This window comes from Maylandia zebra, linkage group LG7 (genome assembly GCF_041146795.1).
Source record: "Maylandia zebra isolate NMK-2024a linkage group LG7, Mzebra_GT3a, whole genome shotgun sequence".
Taxonomy (NCBI): Eukaryota; Metazoa; Chordata; class Actinopteri; order Cichliformes; family Cichlidae; genus Maylandia; species Maylandia zebra.
In genome coordinates, this window is record NC_135173.1 from 57,167,949 (window position 1) to 57,194,361 (window position 26,413).

The 26,413-nt window shown below is 38.8% G+C and overlaps 2 protein-coding genes across 7 annotated transcripts; both read right to left on the reverse strand.

Annotated features, from left to right (window-relative positions):
• Window positions 1-1,792: 1,792 nt before the first annotated feature.
• On the reverse strand, window positions 1,793-7,195 carry cdk2ap1 (cyclin dependent kinase 2 associated protein 1). 4 transcript variants are annotated; one of them, XM_004566917.5, is made up of 4 exons: window positions 6,966-7,195; window positions 3,298-3,422; window positions 2,584-2,710; window positions 1,793-2,497 (listed from the first exon to the last, which is right to left on the reverse strand). In XM_004566917.5, exons 1-4 carry the CDS (start codon window positions 6,991-6,993, stop codon window positions 2,430-2,432), a joined length of 348 nt encoding a protein of 115 aa, XP_004566974.1. In that variant the 5' UTR covers window positions 6,994-7,195; the 3' UTR covers window positions 1,793-2,429. The 4 variants fall into 4 exon arrangements, with proteins under 4 accessions (XP_004566974.1, XP_004566975.1, XP_012778930.1 ...); XM_004566918.5 differs by having other exon boundaries at window positions 3,298-3,398; window positions 6,966-7,193; XM_012923476.5 differs by lacking the exon at window positions 6,966-7,195 and adding an exon at window positions 6,396-6,561.
• An 836-nt stretch (window positions 7,196-8,031) lies between these two features.
• sbno1 (strawberry notch homolog 1 (Drosophila)) lies at window positions 8,032-25,544 on the reverse strand. Of its 3 annotated transcripts, none has more exons than XM_014410407.4 (33): window positions 25,215-25,544; window positions 22,974-23,093; window positions 22,780-22,884; window positions 22,445-22,672; window positions 22,218-22,353; window positions 20,531-20,631; window positions 20,271-20,367; window positions 19,890-20,050; window positions 19,480-19,613; window positions 19,280-19,370; window positions 19,040-19,201; window positions 18,742-18,877; window positions 18,522-18,627; window positions 17,236-17,389; window positions 16,969-17,151; window positions 15,636-15,733; window positions 15,388-15,539; window positions 15,073-15,264; window positions 14,807-14,977; window positions 14,544-14,713; window positions 14,290-14,421; window positions 13,850-13,985; window positions 13,596-13,708; window positions 13,434-13,505; window positions 13,260-13,359; window positions 12,980-13,054; window positions 12,743-12,889; window positions 12,487-12,581; window positions 11,987-12,073; window positions 11,623-11,760; window positions 11,456-11,532; window positions 11,027-11,220; window positions 8,032-10,813 (listed from the first exon to the last, which is right to left on the reverse strand). In XM_014410407.4, the coding sequence occupies exons 2-33, from the start codon at window positions 23,091-23,093 to the stop codon at window positions 10,671-10,673; spliced, it is 4,206 nt and encodes a 1,401-aa protein (XP_014265893.1). In that variant the 5' UTR covers window positions 25,215-25,544; the 3' UTR covers window positions 8,032-10,670. The 3 variants fall into 3 exon arrangements, with proteins under 3 accessions (XP_014265893.1, XP_023009523.1, XP_023009522.1); XM_023153755.3 differs by lacking the exon at window positions 25,215-25,544 and adding an exon at window positions 24,672-25,182 and having other exon boundaries at window positions 22,218-22,350; XM_023153754.3 differs by lacking the exon at window positions 25,215-25,544 and adding an exon at window positions 24,672-25,182.
• Window positions 25,545-26,413: the final 869 nt, after the last annotated feature.

The window sequence follows — 26,413 nt, forward strand, 5'->3', positions numbered from 1 at the left end:
CAGAGCTGTGATTGGTCGTTACTTTCACTCAGTGTTTCTATTGGTTATGTGGGGGACAGAGGCGTACGCATCTGTTAGGACCGTAGATAAACCAAAAGCATGAGGATTGTAAATTATCAATAACGGGATAAAGACAAATGTTTATTTGACTTAAAGTGTGGCTTTTAAGCCAGATAACTAAAGTCATGAAGAGTTTCTGATTTTATACGCCTTGTTGTGTTTTAACGTCAGTTTGCTCGATTCTTGAACTAGTGTGTGATGGGTTTCATATTAGACATTTCTCATTTGTGGTGTAAAATAAAATAGTTTAGCAACGATGCATGATTTCCATCGTTGCTAAACTGCATCTTTGATTGTATCGTTTTTTAAATATAGTTTTGTTAGTATTGTTTCAAGGATACTAGCAACTTATATAGTAGTCAAACAAAACACATTTTACTCAGGAGAGTGGCTCCTTTTTAAAGTACTTTTGAATGTAAAACAGTGACTACAGTATATACAATTGCATATAATATAATTTGGTTTCAAGACAGTCAGACCTGTACACCAAACCATATTGTGTGTTTGTGGAACAACCAGAGTAAAAAGTTTCAAAAAGTATATGAATCCATTCATCACATTCTCATTTTTGAAATGTATTTGAAATTTTGTACTTATTTGTTTGTTTGGTTGCATTTTGATTATTCAAACATGTGGAGGAACCCCATGTCCACTGTCACAACGAGTCAGATGTTTTATTTTGATTTCAGATCTTGCATCTCCCATTTGGCTTGGCATTAATTTGCAGGTTTCTTAATTATGGGTATTTCACAATATCTGTGAACACAAAATATGTCACACAAGAATCCATTTTATATATTAGAGGCCTTAGAGAATATGAAAAATACTGCTTAAAGATAAAGCTGGGATATGTTAGCGGGGGCTGATTTATTGTCATACAGAAGTAACTCATCAGGTCTCAGAAGCACTTTGTCATCAAAATATTTGTCAATTAATGCTCAGTGAATAGCAGATTAATTGTTAATAACTGTTAAATGTTTGAGAGAAATATTTTCTCCCTTTTGGCATGGATAAGTCTATAGAACTCAGGCAGGCGTACGACCTACCTTGTGATTGGCAGGTCACCACCACATGAGCACTCGGTGCAGTTGACTTTCTGATTCAGCCTACTTTCATCTAGCTTTTAATAGTATTACAATGTGTTATATCATGATGGTTATGTCCATCATCATGGCAAACTAACCAACTGTTGATATATTTCAACCTGGACCAAAATGGTTTACTGATCCATCATCCATTCATCCAAAGAGATGTGTCATTATAGGTAGGTGCTGATTTATTAGTAGGTCAAATTTAATTAATTGACAGACAATCATTGCCTTCTATAATTAGCTATAACTAGTACAATAGTTAGCTGGGATAGGCTCCAGCGCCCCCCGCGACCCTGAAAAGGATAAGCGGAAGCGAATGGATGGATGGATGGATAGTACAATAGTGGGGATAGGTTAATTGATCAATCTAAATTGCCCATAGGTGTGAATGTGGGAGTGAATGGTTGTCTGTCTCTATGTGTTAGCCCTGCGACAGACTGGCGACCTGTCCAGGGTGTACCCCGCCTCTCGCCCTGTGACAGCTGGGATAGGCTCCAGCACCCCCCGCGACCCTGAAAAGGACAAGCGGAAGCGAATGGATGGATGGATGGATAGTACAATATACCAGTAGTCTCTTGAACCATGTGTACATGGGAAAAAGTAATGTACTTTGAATACGTACAATGAATCATGTTGACAACTATATTGAAAATACAATTTATTACACTGAGTAATAAATACATACAAAGATGCAAGTTAACAGCATTTTCCTTTTTTTCCCTCCCTTTAATACCAAAACCAACCTCAACACGAATCAACTGATGCATTTGGCACGTCTCTGTCCCTCCCTTACTTAGCTAGGTGTTAAAGGGGTCTGAAAATCAGACCAACCACTACCAAAAAAACCCAAAGTTTAAAAAAAATTCAAAGAAAAAGTCCTCCCCATCTACACCTGTATACTCCATGCAGTGTCTACAATTAACCTATGGGCCCATTTGCATGCATAAACCAATGCTTTAAATATGAAGTCAAAACTATGATCCAAAAAAATGGGGCATAAAAAAAAACAAAACAAAAAAAAAAAAAAAAAAAAAAAACCAAACACATGATATCTCTCATTTTAGTTCCAGTAACCCACACATGATTGAAATTATCCTCCAGAGCTCTCAGGAGTCACAAATTGCATTACTGTATTTCTTTTTTTTTCTCTCTCTCTCTTGAGGAGCTTGCTGTTCCATCCTTTGTTCATTTACTTCCTCCTTGCAAAGGAAACGCCATGCAAGTTATTTTTTCTCCTCATGAAAGGTAGTTCTTGCAGGGAGGAATGGGCGTTTTTAGCTAGGACCTTGCATTCCTCTCAGTCTCAGCCAAGCATTCACGCACCAGCCCCCTGGCATGGATTATTCCTTTGAAGAAAAACAAATACACATTTAGTCTGAGAAATGTTAATGCTTGCATGCTGCTTTTGTATTGCTCTGCATATCAAGGTTACCTCTTTTCAGTCGCTCCATTGCACTCTTACTTCCAGCGTATGTGGGTCTGATCTCCTTTCCGAGCTCTTCAATGATGGCCAGCAGCTCTGCATATTTGTTCTGAGGCACTTGGCTGCCAGTAGAGCCCTGAAGTTAAAGCAAAAATCAGTCAGGTTCAATACATTTAAACTGGTTTCTGATATGCAAAATGGAGCCTTATCAACACAGTACAGTTTGATACTTGGTACAGTTTGATACCAAAAATTAGGACCTGTGGAGTCCGGGGTGGAGAGTAGTGTCTAAAATTGACCTTCATAATGTCCCAACACTACAGCAGACACAGAGGTATTTCATGTCACTATAAGAGTGACATAAGCAGCCCTGCTTAAAATCTCTAAGGAATCACCACTTCTTGATTCAGTTGTGCTGCTGCTGTGTAAAAGACCACCACTGGATATAAACAGGTAAAAACACTGCTTTTCATCATATGGGTGGTTTGACGGACTGTAAATGCAATTTTAATATACAAATATGACTTATGTTGAAACCTGGACTGTAAAGTTGATATGAATATGAAGTAATTAGGCCAATGTTCTCCAGTTTTGCACAAATAAAACTCAACAAACAACAATCTTGTATCTTCCATGGCAATGAAGGAAATGTAAAAACTGGAAAAGTATGTTTGTTTGGTTTTGCCTTTACGAGCTGGGGTATGCAGTGAGTTTAGTAGTTACCTGTGAAAATCCCAGAGAAGGAGGTCCGTAGTCACTCAGAAGGGGCCTGTAGGACTGCAGCGTGGCCAGGTTAGCTGCTGAGGGAGACTGAAGGTTTGCAACTGTGGACAATTCAAAAACAACTCCTGTCAAAATCAAAATAGACAGACAAATCAAATATATTCGAAACCAACCAACTGCTCAACTTTTAAAGCACTTTAGAGAACCTGTAAGGTTAAAAGGCACTACAAATAGAAACTGTTTGCCATTAAAGATATTTTTTTAAATGGAAATTGTATTATCAGAGCAGTAAAGCAGGCTTTTTTTTTCTTATAGTCAGCAGTTTCACAAAGGAAGCTCTTCAGTGTTTGTGGTGTGGGAAACAGCAGGGAGGTGATGCTGATGGTGCAGGGCTTGACAGTGCATATGTTTCACATTACAGTTAAAGAAAAGATGCATATACTGTAAAAGGTTTTTAGGAACATGTGTGCGAATTAAATATACTACAGCATTCACCACAAGCAGCAATTATTCTTCTCACAGGTGTAGTATCTCCTCTCTGACACACACACACACACAAACACACAAACACACATACACAGAAAACATTAAAAGTACAACGCCGCAAGAAAGTGAGCCCAGGCGGGGTGAAGTGATTTTCTAGTTTCAGCAGCAGCAGTGCTTGTTACTGTCATCACACTCAAAACCTTTATCAAACCACCCATTTAGTGACCTCAGACATGAAGAAAAGAGATGAGTATACCAGTGAATCTTTATACTTTTCTTCCAAGAAGACAGACTTTATCATTTTTGAAAGTCATCTTGAACAATGAAGGTTGTTTAAAGTTCAGTCCAGTCCTTGTACCTGATCACCTTCAAAGGAATGTTCTTTTTCTTTGTAAAGCCACCTAACACTGATCTATGAATCACTCAAGCTTGAAAAAAGGCACAAAACTTAGATTATCAAGGAGTTTTGTTACTACATGACAGAGGACTTAGCAAAGAACCAATTTAAATTCTGTCTTGAGGCGCTTTTTTACCAGCAGCCTGCTGCAGAAGTAAACATCTTTAGATGACTATGAAAAATGCCAACAATAACACAGTTTGTCAGGTATAATAGAGTATATTTACACCAATATGGAGAACTTGGAGGACAAAAGAGGAGCAAAGGCCTAAAGAGCTATCTTTAGGCCTGGGTTATCTTATCTGAATGTCATATGTTTAAGAAAAAGGAGAAAAAAAATCTGTCACAGGAGAGATGCATCTGGCCCTTCAGGTGATCCACCTACTATTCACCAAAGCCTCATCAGAAACAGGCTCAGCTGAAGCGTAGCTGTCAAGAAGCTGTTCTTAAGGAAGGAAAACTGGGGAAAAAGGCTCAAGTATGCCAAGTTACACAAGAACTGGGCTGAAAATCACCAGCAACAGGGCGTTCAAATTTTTAGTTTGTGTACCGAGAAGGTCAGGAGAGCACTACAGCCATCTATAAAACAGGATGAAAGCTCTGTCATGGTTTGGGGATGCACTTTAGCCAGTGATGTTGGGGCTCTTGTCAAAATTAATGGATTGTGAACGGAGAAAAGTACAATCAGATTTTGATCCACTATGCAAGCATTTCATTTTTCACCATGATAATGTTCCCAAACATACTGGAGTAAGTATGTTTGGGAAATGTTTTTGTATCCAGGTATGCTCTAGCATACCTGGATACAAAAACATTTACTGGAACACAGTCAGTCTGACCTCCCCTTACTCTGAAGCAGTGTTCCTATGTTCCTAGTTCCTATGAGAGTTAAGGCTGTGTTGAAGAACAAAGCTTCAACTTTCGAGATTGTTGGAATTATATAAACTCTCTTTTTGCATTATATACTGTATTCCCATGTATGTTTGCACATGATTCAATAAATCTCTACATCCATTTCCCATTTCCCTAGCAAAATATAAAGAAATGAGGGGTGGTTTAAGACTACAGTACAGTAGATTAATATAAACCTACTAAAAAAATTGTCAGTCCTATTAAAGATAAAGCTAATCAGCAGCTTATGAAGCCATAAAAACTACTTAAAAATTGTTGTTGGACATAGGTGATATCATCTTTGGTATGCCAAGAGTCTTATGAAAATGGAGAGGTGATGAAATTTAGGAGGATTGACCTTTAGATGTATCTGGCAACCTTTATCTGGACTCATTACCTCTGGACTAAAGTACAGCAAGTAGAAGTAAAATGGGTAAAATGTTGCAAAAGCACTGAAATATCAATATTAACAATCTCATAAGAGAATGTCTGTTAGGGGGGGAAAAAATCATTTTTTTGCACTTTATTCATGTGCTAAAAATAGAAATTATTTCACTTGTTACTAATAGAATTTTTGAATTACAATTTTACCAAATACCCACATAGCAATCTGTACACAACCATTAGCTTGAATTGGAACGACAATTCCTATTGTTATTTTTTCCTTCTCCTTCTTTCTTTTAATTCTTAACTCTTCCCACTACTCTTCCATACATTTCTCTATATAACACATACCTTTACTTTGAGCAGATTGATTTTTTGTATTGTTTTACGTTTTGGCTGGTAACATAAAGAAACTGGGGGATCTGAACACTTCCATCCACGCACATGCACCTCCATAATCACCGCTCCCCTGTCGCTTTGTTCGCTTGTAATATTCAACCTCCAACACGAGATGTCCTCGAAGAGACATAAAAAAAATTCGAGGCAGATCAATCGGCAGCTCCGACCGAGGAGCATCATGGAGGAAACGGAACAAGGCTGGCTCAAGAAGACATAAGTGATACATTTTTGTCACCGTGTAACGGCACCCACCCGGCGGGACCGCGACCCCGGACGACGGATATCGACACTGTAGGAACCGCCGCCGACTCCTTTCACATCCCCACCGTGTTTCTCCGCCGACTTGTATCGCGGATGGCGCTCTTTTACATTAGTAATAATGGCGGATATGAATTAGCCTAGCTCCCAGGATCTGACCCTATATATATAACTGGACAAAAACTACAGACACGGTCTTTCTCCAGGTATTCTCCGAGACCCCGAATTTAACACTCGATTTAACAGACGGATACTTTGATTTTCTCCGCCGTTTTTTCCTTACCCTGGTTCCCAGAAGTTCCCGGAATGTGCTGATGGACATTGGGTTTGTAAGACATTCCCAAAGACATTGTAAATTAAAGAAATAAAAATGACCCGAAATTCAGTGAAGCGTCTGTCTCTCACTTTTTGTTTACAACAGCGGCACCGGCAAATATGGCCGTCACTTTATATTGACACCCACTGTGCTTTTTAACATTGCTACTATCCACTGCGGATTATCAAGAAAACGGTTAAAAGAAGCACATTTCACCACAAAGCGACCAAATTCGCGCACGCTTTAACACGCATTTTAAGCACATTTGCCAACCTTTATCCCGAGTTTACTTTAACGACACTTTTAAAATACTTTTTTTTTAACAAAAAGTGTTTAAACGTGATATGTGTTTAGATGTTTTAAACGTAATTTTTTACACAACATTATGAAGGAGAAACTAGACTTTTAAAGTAGAATAGGCAACCAGACGTGGATACATGTATTTGAGGTTAAACTTTATACTCACTCATTTTTTTTAATATATATATTTTTTTCTTTTTTTTTTTTAAGATAAAGTATGAAAGAAAACCAGCGTACCTGTCTTTGTCTGAGGGGTCGTATCCATTACTACTGATAGCAGTCTGCTTTTACCTAAAAAGAAAAGTAACTGGAGTTGGAAGCAGGCGCTCTTATTTCGGAGACTTGGTTATCTTCAGTTTTTCAAAAATGTGCTCAGGAGTCATTTCAGTTCTTCATGTCCCATCAGTACTCTTGGCCACATGGTTGGACACACAAAGGCAAAAGTGTGGTCCAATCGTGGCTCTCAGGGTCATGACCCGGACCCCTGCCCACTCTGCCCCCCCACTCCCCCCAAAAAACGAAGGCGCACATAACAGGGTGAAAAATGAACTGTTTAGCGTTAAATCATTTCAAAATAAACGTTCCTAATTTTGGTAATTGCAATCTTGGCGCAATGCAAGCAGCGGGAGCTCATCAATAAAACCACCATATAAAGCTTGAGGTTTAGAAGACAGCAGTTTTTATGGATTTTTTTAAATTATTATTTTACAAAAAAATAATTAGTCTGACATTTTAAGGAGCTGGAGAATTGCTCCATAAAAAACACCGTAACGGCCTTTCTGAGAGTATTTCACCATGCTTTCGTGTTTAATGCACTTTGTATTAACTTATGTGTGTGGGAATTATATGTAATGGCATTATATACTTAGTTGCCAGTTTATTAGCAACACCTAAAGTAATAGAGCTATAAATGCTCATATACACCTTACACGTTTAATATGCATGCATAATGATTTTTCTGCACTTATAAAGTACAGCTCTCAGTGTAGTTAAAGTACCTAAATAAATAAATACAGAGTAAGCACCTCGCAGCATTCTCACATGCAGTGTTTTTACTTTTCATAGGAATATTTTTAAGAGTTGCATTACTGCCTTTAATAATAAAATAGAGTGCCTACATTAAAAACAAAAAACAAGCATACCACACTTGTCATCTCATATTGCTAGTTGCTGTTTTTTGATAAACGATTAACTGATGTTTCTGGAAGAACTCAAGTCCAGTCATCTGTAACTGTAGTCTGCATATCTGGAGAATTCTATAATGTAATGCAGTAGCTTTTCAGTATTACAACACACAACAATGTAGAAGTATACCAAGCTTTATTGAGCATTGCACTCAGTCATATACAGGTAATTTTGAACTTTTGTACAACTCTTGTCAGTAGTGCAACTCGTGCAATAATGAAAGGAAAAAACATTTAAGTCCTTCAAGTGTTTCAACTTCAGATGAGCTAAATCTGCCGTGACATTTTGACAGCATTTTAAAAAACAAAACAAAAACAGGAAAAAAACAAAAACAAAACAATGTTTCCAAGTCAGCCACCAGCCCAAAAGATAAAATAACATGAGTTGTTGGTCTGTACATGGTGCACATTCAAGTTAAAATGAGACTTCCAATTAGAGAGCAAGCTCTAACGAATAAGTTCTCCCTCCACCATAAAAAAAAAAAAAAAAAAAAAAAAAAAAAAAAAAATTTAAAAAAAGGATGCATGAACAATTTCAGTTTGACTCATTTTACAAACTGTACAAATGATACAAAGATTTGTTCTTGTTCCACCTAACAGTAACCACTCCACAGGTTTAGGAATCAAACACATCCTCTGTTTAATTATCACCACTGGGACAGCTCACGTATCCAGACTTTGCTCTGACCCTTCCAGGGCAGGTCAAGCATCACACAACATATGACTGAGGTGGTACAGGCTCAACAGAAAAAGTGGACTGTACAACAAACAGACCTTAATTACAAGAAAGCAGAGAAACTGGAGAACCATGTTTGGATGTTTGACACATACGAGCTGTAAATACAGCTAAACACACACAGAGCAACTGTACTGAGCAAAGATGTCCAAGGACCACTGAGTTCTAATCATGCATTTGCAATACACTGTAAAACTCTTGTGTTTGGGTCTTCGTATGAGTTTAACCCCTGAGCAGATTTACATTTACCAAAAAAAAAAAAAAAAAAAAAAAATCAAAGTAATAGAAGAAAAAAAAAAAAAAAAAAAAAACACTGAGAAGGACAGTGATGCAGACTGCTGTGAAACCTTGAACATACGCACACATGAAAAAGGCTGTTGTCAACAACATGCATTTCACAATTTTTCAGGAACCCTTTATCTTTTTAAAAACTAATCATTTTTTTGCCATTTTCTCTGTTTTAATAGCAGCCAGCTAAAGACCAAGTCAAGAAATAAAACTGTTGTAATGGATTGGAAAGGAGTACAATATTAAATAGTTTTCCCTCGACCCCAAACTATGACCTAAATTTTTTCTATTGCCAAAAATTTTTTTAAGCATCAAGTAAACATTTAACAACTGATTCACAGCACTGTAATGTAGCTTTAATTATTTAGCACTTTTGTCTATGATATTTCTTCTTGTGAGCATTCAAATGCTGCCACGTCTGAACAAATGACGACACTGAAACAATCATTACAGTTGCCTAATTGATGTGCTTTGTTTCATTTCAGTGCAGTGTGAGTCTATACTGCACTTTGCAGTAATTTATGGTCTCTGCATTTTATCACCACCTGCCCCTTAAATCCTCTGATAGTAAAGGGAAACACTGTATAGTAATGTTAAAGGCCCTCACATGAGGAGATAAACTCTTAACACCATCTGTTTGTAGCTACAATAAAGGCCATAAACCATTTATTAAATGTTTCAATACTTTAATAAGCACTAAATTGTATTTATTGTACCTAGTTCCCCAGTTTGCTTAATATTCATCATCTCTAACATTTTAACACCCTATGTATATAGAACTCAGAGGATAGCTGATGCAAAAATAACCAAATCATTTCTTTGTGAAGGTGACCAACTGCTGTAGCTCCAAGTACTCAGGCAAATGCACGTTCACAAACAACTGGCTGATCAAGTTCCAACATGGACAAAGAGGAACAAAATGTTCAAGTTAAACATTAAAACAAACAAAGAAACTTTAAGGAATCTGAGACCTGTGTGAAAAACATGAGCAAAAACAGAAATTGGCCTGATTTTAGAAGGAAGTGGAACCTGACAATAAGAATATTTGGTTTTTACCGTCTCATGAGCAAATATGCCAGATACAGTGCATCAGAAGCCCCCCCCCCCCAAAAAGCAAAAGGTTTCCTGCAGTAAACTGCATCACTTTTTCTACTTCAGAAAAAAACAAGAACTCTTACGCTGCAAGTAGTGCTGGGTAATATCTAATATAATGAGTCTCTAGCATACATTAATATGTGATTGTAGTTAAGCACTATATGCCCATCTGTGACTTTCCTCTGACTCTGAAAAAACAGATTTTGCTTCATCTACTTTTGGTCCAGACCCACAAAAAGTCTTTGTTTCATACTGAGGTGGTTCTGGGGTCAAACAGGGTAAAGTATCAGTGAGGAGTGGATAACTCAGATCAACATGCTCTCTTAAAGTCACAAATCTTCTCACTCTGAATGTCAGAGGAAAATACATCACCTGTCAAATATCTCCAGGTGAAAGGAAGAGTCTCTGGAGATTACAAATTTTGGGGGTTGGGGGGGGGGGGGGGGGGAGAAGAAAAAAGAAAATTTCTCTATACAACCACTGCTTTACATCCGAGTGTCACCACAGCTTGGTACCACACCTCTGACCCTCAGGAACAATGAGGGTTGTGCAGAAGGTCCTGGAGCCTGCAGTGTAGAGAGATCCCTTCAGGGAGGGATGTGAACTTAAGGGGTAGAGATGGGGATTAAAGCCCCTAAACTATGTGTGGTGTGTGTGGCTCAGACTCTGAGGGTGAAGCTGCTGCCGTTTCTGCTGCTCCTGCACAGCCAGCTGCTGACACTGGTCCGATGTTGAGAGCTTGTTAATTAACGGAGACACACAGTTCGCCGGAATGATCAGTCCTGCATTAAAAACAACACAGAAATTTTAAAAAAGGTCTGAGCATAAGCCCGGTGTCTACACATCTGTAGACACCATGTTACATGTTTGTCTGTTAAATAATAAGGCACAAAACATAAAACCAGGAGTTTCGCTGAGACGCCAGCTCTACCAAGAAATGAGACTAGTTTCCAAAATATGAACTTCTCCTTTAGTACAGCAGTCACTTAACTTACCGACTATCCTCTGCCCATCTTCGGTTCTCAGCCGGACAATCTGCACCTTTACATTGGTTCCACTGACCGGGGTGAGCACTTCCTCCAGCTCATTCCAAACACTGAGCACTGATCCACACAAAACGTAGTACCTCCTGCACCGAAGACCAACTTCACACTGTAGACCCACTGACGCCTTCTTGCAGTTACCGCGCCTGACAACAGAAAAACACAAACAGGTTTACAAAAAAAAAAAAAAAAAAAGACCACAGAGCAATGGAAGCATCAAAGGTTGAAGCTGCTTATGTCCTCTCATTAAGTACTGGCACCATTTTCATTGCCAAATTAATCTGCATTTGGTGCTCTGAGAAGTAGTTTCTGTCATCAACAAATGTGGGATTGGAATACAGTAAGCAAAGTAAGCACCATGCAAATCTGAAGTGCACATACCAATATGCGTGTGAGCAGATTTTTTCTGAAGACTTGTACTGGTCAGTCCAGTGCTGCTTGGCATCTTCTGACAAGACCTAATACAGGGAGGGCAAAACACATATGATTCACAAAAAAATATTCTGTCTTCTTCTTGTCACAGTTTAAATGAAAGAGTGTCATCTAACCTTTTTAAATTTCTTCTTGAGGTCTGCGTACGTCTCCAGTTTGACCTGCCGGCCGGTGTTGGGCCTGTACACCAAGAACAGCCTCTTCTTAGTGTTCACCTCTTTGACAAGGATGGCCGTTTTTTTGTTGTTCCTCATCTGAAAATCAACCACAGACATGTACGTCATATGTCACTGCTCTGCATTCACACACACATGTAAGAGTTAACTACACTTTATTACAATCTAGAGGCTAACTCACAGAAAGAGGTTCAGCTATTTGAGCAAAAAAAAAAAAAAAAAAAAAAAATCAATAAGGAATGAAATGTGATCAATAAGGAATGAACCCCCCAATTCAGACACACAAGAGTTAGCACTTCCATACCTGCACATAGAAACCATCATCGGCTCCATTCTGGTCTGCCCAAGCGTGTGTGGCTTCTTCCCAGGACATTCCCCTTTCAACACTTACCTGTGAATGAAGACACATAAAGTTAGGGGCATATTTGCTATGACACAACATTATAAATGGCATACAAAATAACAAGTCTAAAAGTAAGAAAACACTTTAAAAAAAAAAAAAAGTCAAGACTGAGCGTATCTCACACACACACACACAAAAAAAAAAAAAAAAAAAAAAAAAAAAAAAAAAGGGGGGGGAGGTTAAATATCCCTCCCTTCCCCCCCCCACTGGAATATCAAAACTCAATGTATAGAATTACCAGTTAAAAGGTTCACCAACTTTGCCCCAAAGTAAGATTTAAAAAAAAAAAAAAAAAAAAAAAGGACTTATTCAGTACCACGTCTCGTCCTCATACATAGTCTATAGCTGAACCAACTAATCATGCAAATCTCTGACTAGAGCATATGCATATATGAACTTACAGTGTAGAGTTCAACATGCCCTGATGTAGTGTAGCCAGGTGTTAGAAATTTCCTGCAGTCCACCTTCTTTACTTTTTCATCACCCGAGCCCAGATCTAACAACAGAGGACAGAAATAAATGCATTGAATGATTAAAATGAAACAACAGTAACATTCAATCTCCAAGAAAGAATAAAACACTTAATAATTTATTACAAAGGCCATCCTTTGGCCCAGCCTTGCTTATGTGTTTGTAAAAGCAGTTGAAAAATCTTACCGAGAATGCCCATGTCATATTTGCCATTCTTCTTTGCTTCCTGAATCACCGCTGCAAGCGTGTCAGAAAAGTACTGAAACAAAGCATTCTGCTGATGGACCTCCATGCCCAAAATACGATTCAGGAACTTCCCCATGTTGTTGTAGTCTGCAACAGTAACAAGGCACGTGGTTATTTAAAGGTTCCCAAGAAGTAAAAACAAGAGATTCTCCTTGAAATTCCCCAGTTTCTAGTCACCTTTGTCTAGTGATAGTGTGCCAGATCTGTCCTCCACATTTATGAGGCCAACACCTACTAATCCAATTTGAATTTCTGTAGAAAAGAGAAGAAAAAAAAAAAAAAAAAGACAATAACCATATGTGCAAGTAATTGATTAAAAAAAAAAACAAAAAAACAGAAAGGTATACAACAAACATAGCAACATCTACAGTATGAACTACATGCGCAGCAAACACAACAAGCCTGCAGAAATGCAGGAAATAACTCCTGTCCGTGGTTAACAGTGTGTGAGTCATACCTTTGAAGAAATCCCCTTTAAAGTCCGAGGGTGGAGACACTAATGGAGTATCAAGCTTTACGATTGACTTCATCACAATTTCCAGAGCGTTTCTGCCATACTGTGGGAGAGTATGAGTGAGTCACTGCCCTAAAAACCATAAGACATCCTCTCAGAAGTGCTTGATGTTCTTACTTTGTTGTCAAAATTGAATCTGCTCAGATCCCGAGTTTCTGTTGCTCTTCTGTCACCATGAGTGAGAGCACCCTGTTACAAAGAATGAACACAAATGAAGTCCACATATGAAGAGAAAAGTCTCTACAAGACTTAAGAGAAATAAGAAATAAGCATCCTCACCAGGCTTTCTAGTCTTTTGGCAACAATGGATGCAAATCTTTGCTCTCCTGCAAGCTCCGATATGAGGAAGACATATTCTGGAGCTGTGACCTGGTTTGATCTGTGGGTTCTCCCTGTGTTTGAGAATAGAACATCAATTTTGTTACATACCTTTTTATTATTCTTTTTTTATTAACAGGGTGCAGTCTAACACAGGAGAAGGAAGCCAAAGAAAAATCATGTACTGAGAGTACAGAGGAGTAACATCTACTGACCAAACTGCTGTATAGCCCTGTCTGCGCTCCACGGCAGCTCTAGTGTCATGTGGACTCTCCGCCGCTGGTTCTTCACTCGACGGTCAGCCTGCAGGGATATACCCGAGCTTGCTGCTTCTGAAATGATGGCTATGTTCTGGTTGAAGGAACAGATGAGTGAACGTTACACTCCAGACACAAAAGTGCAATTAGCAGCTGTGACGTCTGTATTTATAGACACATGTCAGTCAACTACAAGCCACAGCTTTGAACCCTGTTGGTTCAATTCTACAGCAGGCCTACAGCAGTACAGTTTAACTGCATATTGAAATTGGTTATATGCTAGGAAGGTGGTGAAAGCAAACAAACCCAAAGGATTAAAACTAAATTTTATCTATCTATCTATCTATCCACACACATACACATACACACATATACAAAAAAAAAAATTTTTACTTTACCTTCTCTCCATCCATGAACCTCTGCTTCTCAGTGAGATTGAGTATTTCCACAGGGACGTCCAGCTCAGAGCGAGATTCATAAGTGATGGTCCCATCATCGTTGCTGACCACGCGACCTTTACGGCCAGTCATCTGAAGCACAATTAAAGAATCCGCAAAGTTAAAATTCATACAGGACAATCAAACTTAAAAACTGGTGGGGTGGGTGAACAGGGGAAGTGGAAGTCCAGCCTACATACAACAATTATTTTTACCTCAGCTACATTTTCAGGTCCTCCCAAATCATCTATGAGCTCATCCAGAGTGTTGGGAGGCAGATCCTCTGCCAGATCCTCCAGTTTTTCAAGCAGCTCTTTCTTCATTTTCTGGGCAAGTTCCACTGAGTCCTGACTTGTTAGGCAGCTTTCCTGACTGTCTGACTTGACTGATGAACAAGGAAAGACACAGTATTCATTAACCTCCAAAAAGCTCAGTCAGGGTAATATAAGTTTATCTTGCCATGCTGGAACATGCTTACCTGTGGCAGGCGTGCTGGGGGGATTAACTGAGGCAGTGAAAGTAGGCCTAGTGGAGCACAGCCCCGAGGCCAACAAGGCACTTTGAATCGAGTCTGGATCAATACTCTTTCTCCTCTTTTTCTTCTTCTTCTCCTTCCCTTTCTTTGGTTCCTTCCTGTTAAGCCATGGATCTAGAAGGAGGAAAAAAAAAAATAAAAAATACTGATTTGCTCAAATTCACTTTGAAATGCTTTAATTTACATCCAGGCTCCCCTAGTATCCTCACCATCGTCATCGTCAGACTCTTCTCTGAATGGGTTGAAATCATCATCTTCGTCTGCTGAGCTGACTGATTTGAAGCTGTCATCACTGTCACAGTCTCTGTCCGACTCCTCTGACTGGCTCTCATCTGAACTCGTACCCGACAGACCCCCATGCTTCCGGGGACGCTTTTTCTGCTGCTTTTTAACCTCTGAACCTGGAGAAGCAGAACGAAATAAGAATGATGTAAAAGCACAATTTGATTTACACGAGCCATCTTTTTGCTGAGCTGAGTTTAAGGGGATCATTAATGTTTTTATGATTTTTTTTTTTTTTTAACCTTTCCTCTTCTTGCCCTTCTGTTCTTGTTCTACTGCTGTGTCACTGGGAGAGGGGGTCTTCTTTGCTGAGAGGTCGATACCCAGCAGGCTGTAAAGCTTCTGTCTGTCTGGAGCTGGGAAGTGCTTTTCAATCAAGGACTGTAGCACACCTCTACAACAGAAACATTTAAATCCCATTATTGTCATGATAAAGACACAAAACTATGTTCACACTGTCACAAAACTGTGATTTTAAGTCAGTCCGTACTTTGCAGTTGAAACAAAGTCATTGAGTTCTCCCCCTCCTTCCTCCAAGGCCTCCAGTGTTCTTGCTTCACCAGTGGACTGAAGGCCAATCACCACACACTGTAAAGGTAAAAACTGGTTAGCTTATTTGTTCTCTTATTTAGGAGACAAATGATCAGAATTGCACAACTTTATATTTCAAATCACTATTAAAGTTTGTGGCCAGGGCTTTGGTCCCTAATGTTATTCCCAATTCCAATTACACCCAACTCTATTCACTTCTCTGTTTAGCTGCCATAAAGACATAGTGCATTTTAGTACCCCACAGCAGAGGGGAAAACAATTCAATTCCATCCCCTGGCAAAAACTGAAAACACTTAAAAAGTTGCAGTCTGGTGGGATGCACTAACAACAAGGGAAATAATCCACAGCTACATTTTATAAGCTGTGAAAGTAAAAAACTAAACGCATGATAAAAACATCCTCAGTATGTCTACGTGTATAGCAAAACAATGTATGCTTAAGGATAAGATAATACTTTATTTATCCCAAAGATGGGAAATTCCTTTGGTACGGCTAAAACAAAACAGAATAGTAAGCAGCTCGATAAGATCCAATATGACCAAACAAATTTGTGAGTTCTGTTTGCAATAACTACCTTGTAATAATAGGTAATAATAATAATTACCTTGTAATAACTAAGAGTGTTACCAAAACGCCTTTAGCTAGTTATAAGTATTACATTTTGCTATGTCAAGGGCCTCAAGCGGATTTTTTTTTTTAGGATAAAAGTTTTCCCTGTCAACTGGTATGGTTCATCGCTTCATCACTTAACAACTGAATTGGAGATTCGGTCATGTTCTCCCATTTGGCTACTGATGGGTCCTTTAAGAGCAGGAGCTGGCTCAATCATCTATTCATTCAGGTGTCTTTCATATTGTCAATGACAATCACAGGATGCACAGCTGTGCTTTTATTGTGGAGTAAACCTACAATTGACAGTTACTGCTTCAAGTCACTATTTGTTTCAACAGATCTCAACAGCCACACAAACACAACTACCCAAATTCAGATTGTGTGGGAGTTTTAAATTCCGCTATGTGTAGCACTTTGTGGCATACACAGCAACGCATGCAAACATGCACACACTCGCACGTCAGATTAATTTGCCAAGTGTGCCCGACTTTAGCTATCACATGCAGCCTTATTTCCTTGCAGGTTAAAGTCCACGCCCCTGCAGAAACTTGCTTCAGCTGACACACCCTACATATCAAATATATTGATATATGAATTTGTTTAACCAGTTAGTGAGGGCAACAACATCACTGTTAATCACACTTCAAAAACTGTTTTACCTTTCCATTCTGAACCTCTTCTCTGGCCAGCTGAACTACTCGGTGGACTTTGGAGGCAATGCAGAGATACTTAAAGAACCTTTGGTGGGCAGACCAAAACTGACCCCACATGGACTTCTTCATGCGTTGCTCTGCATCCATGAGGTTTGCAGCCTGCTGGAACCTTTCCCGTGCCCTCACCCACTGGAAGAAGCAGGAGACAAAGTTGAAATAAAATAGTGCAAGCACAAACGGAAGAATTAAAGTGATGAAGAGGTAGATGCTCACCAGTCTAACAGATTTGTTGTACATATTGATATATTTCTGAGTCAGGGGAACCTCGTCGATCTTGAAAGTCACACCTGTAAAACTCAGCTGTCTTGCAATGTACATCCCTCTCAGCTTCATGTCCATAGCTACAATCTCCATGGCACCAACACCTCTGGAATTGAGAGGAAAATGTATGCAAAAATGACGTGCATGTTATGACCTACAAGAGGCTTCTATGAAGTATGAAGCAGCCAGTGGAAAAGTAGAAAAGCTATTAGCTAGCACCCTTTTTCGAATGTTAGCTCATGTAACTTTATCCTTAATTTTTTTCCCTCCTTGTATCAAAGCAAGCACTTAGTGGAAAAAAAAAAAAACCCCCACACATACAAAATTAATCACAGGGCTGGGCGATATGAGGAAAATCTAATATGGCGACATTTTTCGGCTATATCACGATACATGATATACAAATGTTATTTTCAACCATATAGTGCCATAGAATTCAGGACACAAAATAAAACAGCGGAAATTAAAAATGTCCTCCTTTGTGCTTATAACGTATATATTAAAAAAAAATAATGTGACAACCTCAAATTACAGAAATAACAGTGTAGACAGTGACTATAAAAACTGACCAAGAACAGTCACAGGTATCACAACCGATTTATTTAACGTTTTCTTTGGTGTGCAGGGAGACAATGACATGCCAAGTTGAAAACAGTCTTGGTTTCCCAGTGAATGACTTTTCAGCTGGTGAAATAAATTCGTGGTGCTGCTACCTTTTTCCAGCAATAGCTTTAACACATGCTTTGCAAATGAGTGCATTTTGTCTGTGGTGGGGACCAGTTTGCAGCATAATTTGCATAGTACAGTTTTCTGGTCCGTGTCAGACTTTTCATAAGCCCCTCATTTAGGAATATGGCCCTTGATTTGCTTTGACAGGTCCTTCTGTTTGGAGCAACCTGGTTCTGCCTCAACTTCACTCGCCATGTTGGTATTCTTCGTGTCTGCATCCACGTGGTGACCATCCAAACGATGAAGAAAAAAATAAAAAAATAAAATACTGCAGTAAACAATGTATTTTGCGACACCACGAAACAAACGATAGCGTCTAATATGAAACAATAGATGTTTTACTTTCGCCATCCGATATATTTCATCATACCGCACAGCCCTCATTAATCATTTAGCAAATTTTTCAGAGAGACCCCTCATGACCTTGATTCCAATATCAGACTTCTTAATGACTTTTGGGAACTTTGTCTTTCAAGTCTATGGCTTCTTCTGCAACTTGAAAGGCTTACCTGCGCTCAACAGCTTGGATAAAGTCCCCAAATTCTCTGAAGGGTGTTTTGTGTCCCCATATGCCCAACCGGTTCATGTAGGCCATGTTTCGTGGTTCAGAGGCACCTACATAGGAATTTTTTTTGTTACAATATTTAATGTTTACAAAGATGCATAATAGTAGGATTTAAGACTGCCAATTTATTCATGGATCAAATTATGTTTGTGTTGTTAACAAACCTGTAGCACTTGCATACACAACCCGAGCCTTTGGGAGCTTGTTCTGCAGCTCCAACACTGCAAGCCCAGTTTTTGTAGGCTTGGAGGAGCCAATTGGACAAACGTTTTTGGCTTTATGACACTCATCATAGACGATCTAAAGGACACTTTGTTAAGGAAACCCCTTATATTTATCTTATTTATATCATTTTACATATAACTAATCATACTCGTGGTTACATGAAAACAAAAATGGTCTAATCAACCTTTTGTATGCATTTAAAAAAAAAGAAAAAAAGAAACACTTCTGAAAGGATACGACTCCATCAAAGTCTTCGCCACACCAGTGGAGAAGCTGCTCAAATCTGGTCTTATATTTCCCTCCTGACTGACTCTCTCCTATCAAAGAGGAGTAGGTGGCAAAGATGACACCTTTCTTCACACTTCCATTGTGCTTTGAAGAGATTTTGCCATATTTGAACTGAAAAACAGAAAAGTGTAATGTCATACGAGTGAGTAAACACTTGACATTATTGTGTACATCATAAAAGTGTTTTACCTTGTTGAGGGAATGAACCTGGATGTTCTTGGCTCCAATGTCTCTTAAATCCCTTTCAGCGTCATACTTCAAATCATTTGAGACACTAAACCTTAAGAGAAGACAATAAAACACAAAATATTATACAGAGGACATGTTTAGGTTTTATTTTACGGTCAGTCAATCATCTGTCAACGACTGTGGCGAATATTAGAACTTACCATAGTGACCTCTTCCTGCCCAGGAGGTAATTCTCATAGATGATCCCTGCAATCGTCCTGCCTTTCCCCACACCAGCTCCATCGCCAATCAAATAAGCCGCTCGATCACCATTTGGGAGGAATGTCTCATGTTGCTGTGGTACAGTGAGATAAGAAATTTTATTTTTCAAGATAGGGAATAGCAAAGAACACCGCAAAAACAAAAATACCTAAACAACAATCGCAGAAGAACAGAAGATCATCACATTAAATATTATACGCCGTTTTCAAATAGCAAGTTTTGGTGAAACAACAACAGAAGAGTTAAAGTGGAACAACCAACCAGAGATGCATTTTTTAAGTCTTATTTTTTTTTATTATGAATAAAAGAAAGAAAGTTACTGTATAGTCAGTCAGTTTCCAGTGATTACCTGAGCTGCATATGTAATAGCTTCCAGCTGCAACGCAGAGAGGCAGCCCCTATCAATGACTTCCTCTGGGATGGTCAGTCTGTACCACACATCAGGAGGGCTCACACTGGACAGAGAACTGGTCTCTACAACAGGATCTGGGTGCCTCAGGCCAACCTTTACTGCAGTGACAAAACCAAGTGGTCAGAGGAAGAAGGAAGCAGCAGCAGCAGCAGGCGGCTGCTTCTTGTTTGATTTGATGGAGCAGTATTGATTAAGGGTGATGCTGACACTGCTGTTACTCCACAGTCTAGTTCATTGGCCTTGAGCTCCTTGCTTTGTGACAAAATGCCTCATTATTGATGAAACTCTGATTCTTTGATTTAAAACAGTAGTACTTACATTTCTGTGGCATGTACTCTGCATAAGTCTCAGCATGACCCAGCTCATCCTCCTCTTCCTCCTCAGGCTCATCCTCTTCCTTCACCACTGGAGGTTTCTGTATAGAGTCATGTGTAAGCAATATTCTGCTTTTAAAATTGTACGCCAAGGCCAAGCAAGACCAAAAAGAACTATTTAGAATCACTTATATCTACTCTATAAAGAAAAATTAAAAACATGAAAAAACCATAACTGTCCACCTTTAATATTATAACACTTACCAGAGAATGTGGAAAAGTTTGTAGTTTAATGTCATCATGAATCCAGATCCTGGCAGCATCTTTACCCAAAACTTCTCTCTTGATTCCATTGTTCAAGTCACCTAAAACACCAACACGCCATTAAACTGTTACTGATATGGTCAATGCCCCATGGATGACTTGTCATTTTTGAGGCAATGCTTAAGAATCAGAAAGATGTCTCTGCTAAACTATAATAGTTAGCACAACAAATAAACAGCATATTGTTAGCATATTGTTTTATTTTCCAGGTAAACATCTCTGTCTCATGAGATGCAAAAAGAAAATGTTCAGCTCTGGATGAGCTCAGCCAGGATTTAAACCAGTTACAACCGCTTCAACCAACTACAACTTTAAAGATCATTTTAGCTCTCTGGGATTGAGGTGAGCTTAATGATTCTTATCAACAGAATGATTAAAACGTCACAGCTGTGGCATGGAGTTGGAAAATTAAACTTAAGACTTAATACAGACTCATGATAAACCCATCCGAAATATGAATGATGAATGAAAACTAGATCAAAACCCCATCACCACTTACCTATGTTTATTAATACTTTTCAATAGTATAACAATAGCAAAAATAATAGGTCAGAAAACTACCGGCAGACTGAATGTTAATCAGCAAAAACTTCAAATATAAAGTTCTTATATTTATATGAACACATGTATTCAAATATAATATCAGTTTTCAACTTCTTAAATGCAGAATGTGTTTTTCTCATATTTTAGTCATTTCAATTCATAGACTAAAACTTTTAACTATGACGTAAACTCAGGCTCTAAAGTTATTATTTGCCCCTCCCCCTTTCCTATGTTTTATTAACCTACCAATAAAGTGATGACAATGCTGGTAAATAATGTTAACAGCAGCCCTACTAGGAGTCATTTAGGATAATATAAAAAAGTCATTAGGTAGGTAAATCCGCTTCCTCCCACAGTCCAAAGACATGCTTACTGTTGGAAATCCCTATCTAAATATACTGGAAGAGAAACATATATTCAATTTCAGTGGTCAGGGGACATCAAAATGCATGCATAGATTTCCTAGTCAAACTAAGTTTAAAAAAAAAATAAATTGTTTTTTTACTTCTTTTTTTTTTTTTAAAGCAGCATTTCTACAACACAACAGCTTTAACTCAACTAAGAAACTCCAGACTGGCAACACAACGAGCATCTCTGGTTCCTCCCACCAGAGCACTGAAAAAAAGCCATGCTAATTCGTGTTATTGATAAATTAGGCCAACCATAAAATTGACTTTTTCCCCATTGCATTAATAATGACAATGAAAAGACATGCTTGCCACCACACACTTTTAACTGTCATAATCCTCTAATGTACGCACACGTCAGCAGAACAACATGACTGTCTAATGTGTTAGTCTTTTTGGCTGTTCGCATGGAAACAGGAATGGGACGATTCTATTTCTATTCAGGACCATTTGGGTACCATGTCTTTCTCTGATAATGCCTTTGATATAAGTTACTTATGAACAAGTGCTTAATAAGTTTTTGCTACAACCACATTCAGTAACACTGTAAGAAATAGACCATTACCATCTATGACATGATTTGAAGAACCTGAAATGATTTATTTATGCGGCCTGCTGTGTTAAGTATTAGTCGAAATGTTTACAATACATATTTACAAGAACACATGATAACTCACCTGGGCCTGTGGCCGTTGCTACTGGTGGAGCAATATCAGGTGGAGGCTTGAGCTTCATGAGCTCTATCAGACTGTTGCCCTTTAGACCAGTGCTCTTCACACTGTTGGGCCGAAGGAGGTCTTTCAACTGAATCTGCTGAGATTAGAATGATTACCATAACCAAGTAAAATGCTTTTCCACTGACTAAACTATTTACCCACTGAAAATATGAGCTGCATAAACTCACCTGATCTCTGTTAGAAGGCACTACTGTGGATGCTGAAGGGGGAATACTTGTGGAAGAGGGGGCTAGTGAACTTCGCAGGGTTGAATTCGCCACATGAACCACCTTGGTGACAGTTATGGTATGCTTGACAGGGTTAATAGCAGGCTGTTTGGTCACAACAGCTCCCAGTGGAGGCAACTGATTCAGCTGATTTAAGACAAACGTGGTGGTTGATGGCTGAGGTTTGTGCTGGTAAAAAAATAAAGATAGTACATTTGAATTCACACCGCAAAACATAAACTGCAAAATACCAGAGTTAACTAAAACAAGAGGAACATATTGTTCTGTAATCTCACCCTGATGGTAACAATGGGGACTGCAGCAGGATGTTCAGGTCGAACAACTTCTACTGACTCTGTCCCCACACCAACACCAACATCCAGGGCACTGATGGAGATAGACTGTAGGAAAGCAAATGATAACATTAACATATATACAGATGTATAAACAGTAATTTCTCCATAAGAACAAAAACTAAGGATCATCTTACTTGCTGGGTTGTAGAGGGCTGTGCAACATCCTGAGAATCAACATCAAATAAGCCAATATCATTTGGGCAAATTCCACTCTCACTGAGAGCGGCGAGAAGTAAATCCTGTCCGGGATCCATCTGCAAGACAAACGTTAATATAACCTTATGGAAACATCTTCCATTTAGAGTGTTGATTATCTACAGGTCCAATAATGATGGTATGATGGAAATCACACTCAGAAGTTAACACGGAGTGGATAGAACATCAGCAGCCATTTTGTTAATTGTGTTATAATGAACCAAAGGGGAAATCAACAAAAAAATGTTTCCAGCCTCTCAAGTGCGAACATTCCCAGCCTAATACGAATCCCTCTAAAAACAAGTAATCCGAAGACCTTTTTGTCATGTGTTAGGTACGTGTCATCTGCATTTTTTACAGTGTGTAATCAGCCAATACAAACAAAGACTAATTGTTAGTATAACTTGTCTTCATCCGCAGCCCTAAAAATTCTCCAACACAGAGAGACACCCTTCCCTGGGATGCAAAAGAAACTATTCACTCTGTGCAACCATGAAACTCAACTGTGAATTTAAAAGTGAATGCTATTTTCAGCCAAATGAAAACTTTCCACGTCAAGCAACATGTGTAGCCTCATAAGGTTACATCTTTTACCCATTTAAAGCTCATTTTAGTCTCTAGTTCAGATTCAGATGAATTAGAAAAACTGAGCTCTGCTTAAACAAATACAATCAAACGTTGCCATCAAAAGCAGACCAGTAATAATCAATCCTCATTCTTACATGTCATTTACAGTAACCAGACATAGACATACAATGGGGACAGCTTACAAAGGAAACCCAAAAGAGTAATGTAAACCACAAATATCAAGACCCACATGTAAAGCACACGTGGGGTACAAAACAATCAGTGTAAAACAAAATTCAAAGCTACGCTTTCCAATGAAAAATAAATATTTCACACTCAGCATGAAACAACAAACTTTTGATGCTAAACTTAAATCCGCAAATACTGTTTCAATCAAATATAAGCTGTTTGGATGTTTAAACTCTCCTCAACTCTTGCAGGATCGAAACAAGCAAATTAATGATGAACAATTCTTGTAAACTCTGACTCGATATACTTTAATTCAGTCGTTGGTAGGATTAACAACACGAGAATTAAAGCTAGTCGAGTACTATAGCAACTTCTACACACCCGTGTGATACAAAGACTTGTTCCAAAGTGACCCAAAACAAGACACGTGTTTGCAATGCCCTCTTATAACTTCCTGCTCTCATCAGAGGTTCTCCTTCCTCGTTAGCTCGGGTGGTTCATAGCCTTATTATTTATGCAGACAATAATATCGTATATGCTAAAATATTATATAAGCTCAAAGAATACATATATAAGATAAACACCAGTCTGCAACAGCCACTGCGTGGTTTTTCAGAATGTTGTACAAGCTAAACTGGCCTGCTTAGATCAGGGTGACACAGCTAAGCTACGCTAGCTTGCTCACTAACCGAAAGCTAAGCTGCTGAAACTGAAAACCAGTTTCATATTCAGTATTTCAGTGACAAGTCAGAAAGGTGAAATACTCTCAAACTGACAGAGGCTAACCTAATGCCAAGTTCAACCACGTACAAAATTCAGAAAGAAAGCTTACAGCCGTTATGGCTCAATGTTATTAATGGTAACCACAGATACTTGCTTACGTCCATATGTCAGTCCATTTATCCTACTGTAGATTCTCGCTCCTGGAAATGTTTGTTTTCTCCAGGTTTACTTTATCTCTCACTGGTCTAACTATCACGGATACTTTGATTCCACTACACCGTATTAGAGACCTCTAGCTAGCTTGTTACGTCGGCGCTCCTTGAAGTTGATAACGAGTTGCTGATAAATGACGTTAGCAAGTTTTTTCAGCACTAAGTGAGTTTTAAAAAAAATACCAACTTCGACTATTTCCAGCAGGCTACCCCTCCTACTCTCCTGCACCACAGCTAACGAAAAAAAATAAACATGCTATCGACCCCTCACATTGTTTTGATACTCACTGTACTCTCCCCCACTGTGTCGCGGCTTTTGCTAGCTAACATTAGCAACAAGGAGCGTTCAGACCAGCTACCCGCTATCTTCAAATCGAGAACTTGGAATTTATTCTTCAACAATCAGCGCAACACCGTAATTTTTACATTTTCCTCGCGAAGAAGTTGAGCTAGCGTTAAAACGAAGCGTTCCCACGCCGATATGCTCACCTGGTGGTTGAACGGCCGCTGCGGCTCGCGATCGGCAGCGCTCAGCAGTTCGGGGCTTGTTGTCCTATCCGCTCCGTCGCGCTCACGCCATCTTTTTATCAAACGCTCCGCCGCATGCTGGTCACGTGACGTGTAGGCCTACAGCGTCCGTTTTCGAAGTCAAACTCTTCGGGCAGCGCCGACAAAAACGAGTCTCTGAGCAGCCGCGCGGCATCCCCCGATGACAGTAAACTGATAAAAGCGTGAAAATCAACATTTCTTCAACGTTTCCGCAAACGATAAACATAGCAGAGTCATCGAGCTAATACCACATCACGTGACCCGACCAGGTCTGGATAGGAAGTGACGATGAAAATTGTTTCTTCTTCGTCTTCTTGTTCCTTTCACACCTCTTCTTGGTTCTCTTTTATTAAACAGAAATATGCGCATGCCTCAAATATAGAGGCAAAGTATCGATATCGTTCGTTTTTTAAAAAAATATTTTCATCGTTTTTTCATTGTTCTATTTTTTTATTTTACTATGAAATAAGATGTGAACCCAGTGGGTAAAATTTGGAACGACGGGATATTTCAAAAGGATATGACTGTTATGAATATCTTCCAGCACCCCTCGACCCTGAATCGTATAAGTGGGAGTGAATAGATGGAAACAGAGGGGTGTATACTTTACAACTGCATGAAGTTAATCAATATAAGTAATAAACAAATACAAATACAAAATTAAATAAAGGTAAATGAATTTTTGGGACACGAGGTTTTTACAGACTTCTTGTTCAAGTAAGAAGAAATAATGCTCACATTAGCTGTCCAAAACACTAAAGAAGTGTTTTTTGTTGGCAAAGTTGATTTATGAAAGTTGAACACATAAACACAGAATAGTGATATAATGAATTTATGGTTATTCGTCATTCTTTCACCTATAAAAATCAGCAGTCCACAGTCATTTCATAATCCAAAATCAAATAGTCATTTCTAGAGGCTCTAATAATCTTAGTAACCACAAGGTTTTCATTTAGTAACAAAGCTAGAATATGATGAATGTGCCATTAAAAAAAAAGAAAAAGACATCAATCCAAAATCAGCGAGAGTACATATTACAGGCTGAAACATAAAACAGGAAATATGGATTTAGGACTAAATGAAATACTAACTGGAACAGATGAACAGCCATATGTTTCATGAGCACCATGAAAGAAAAT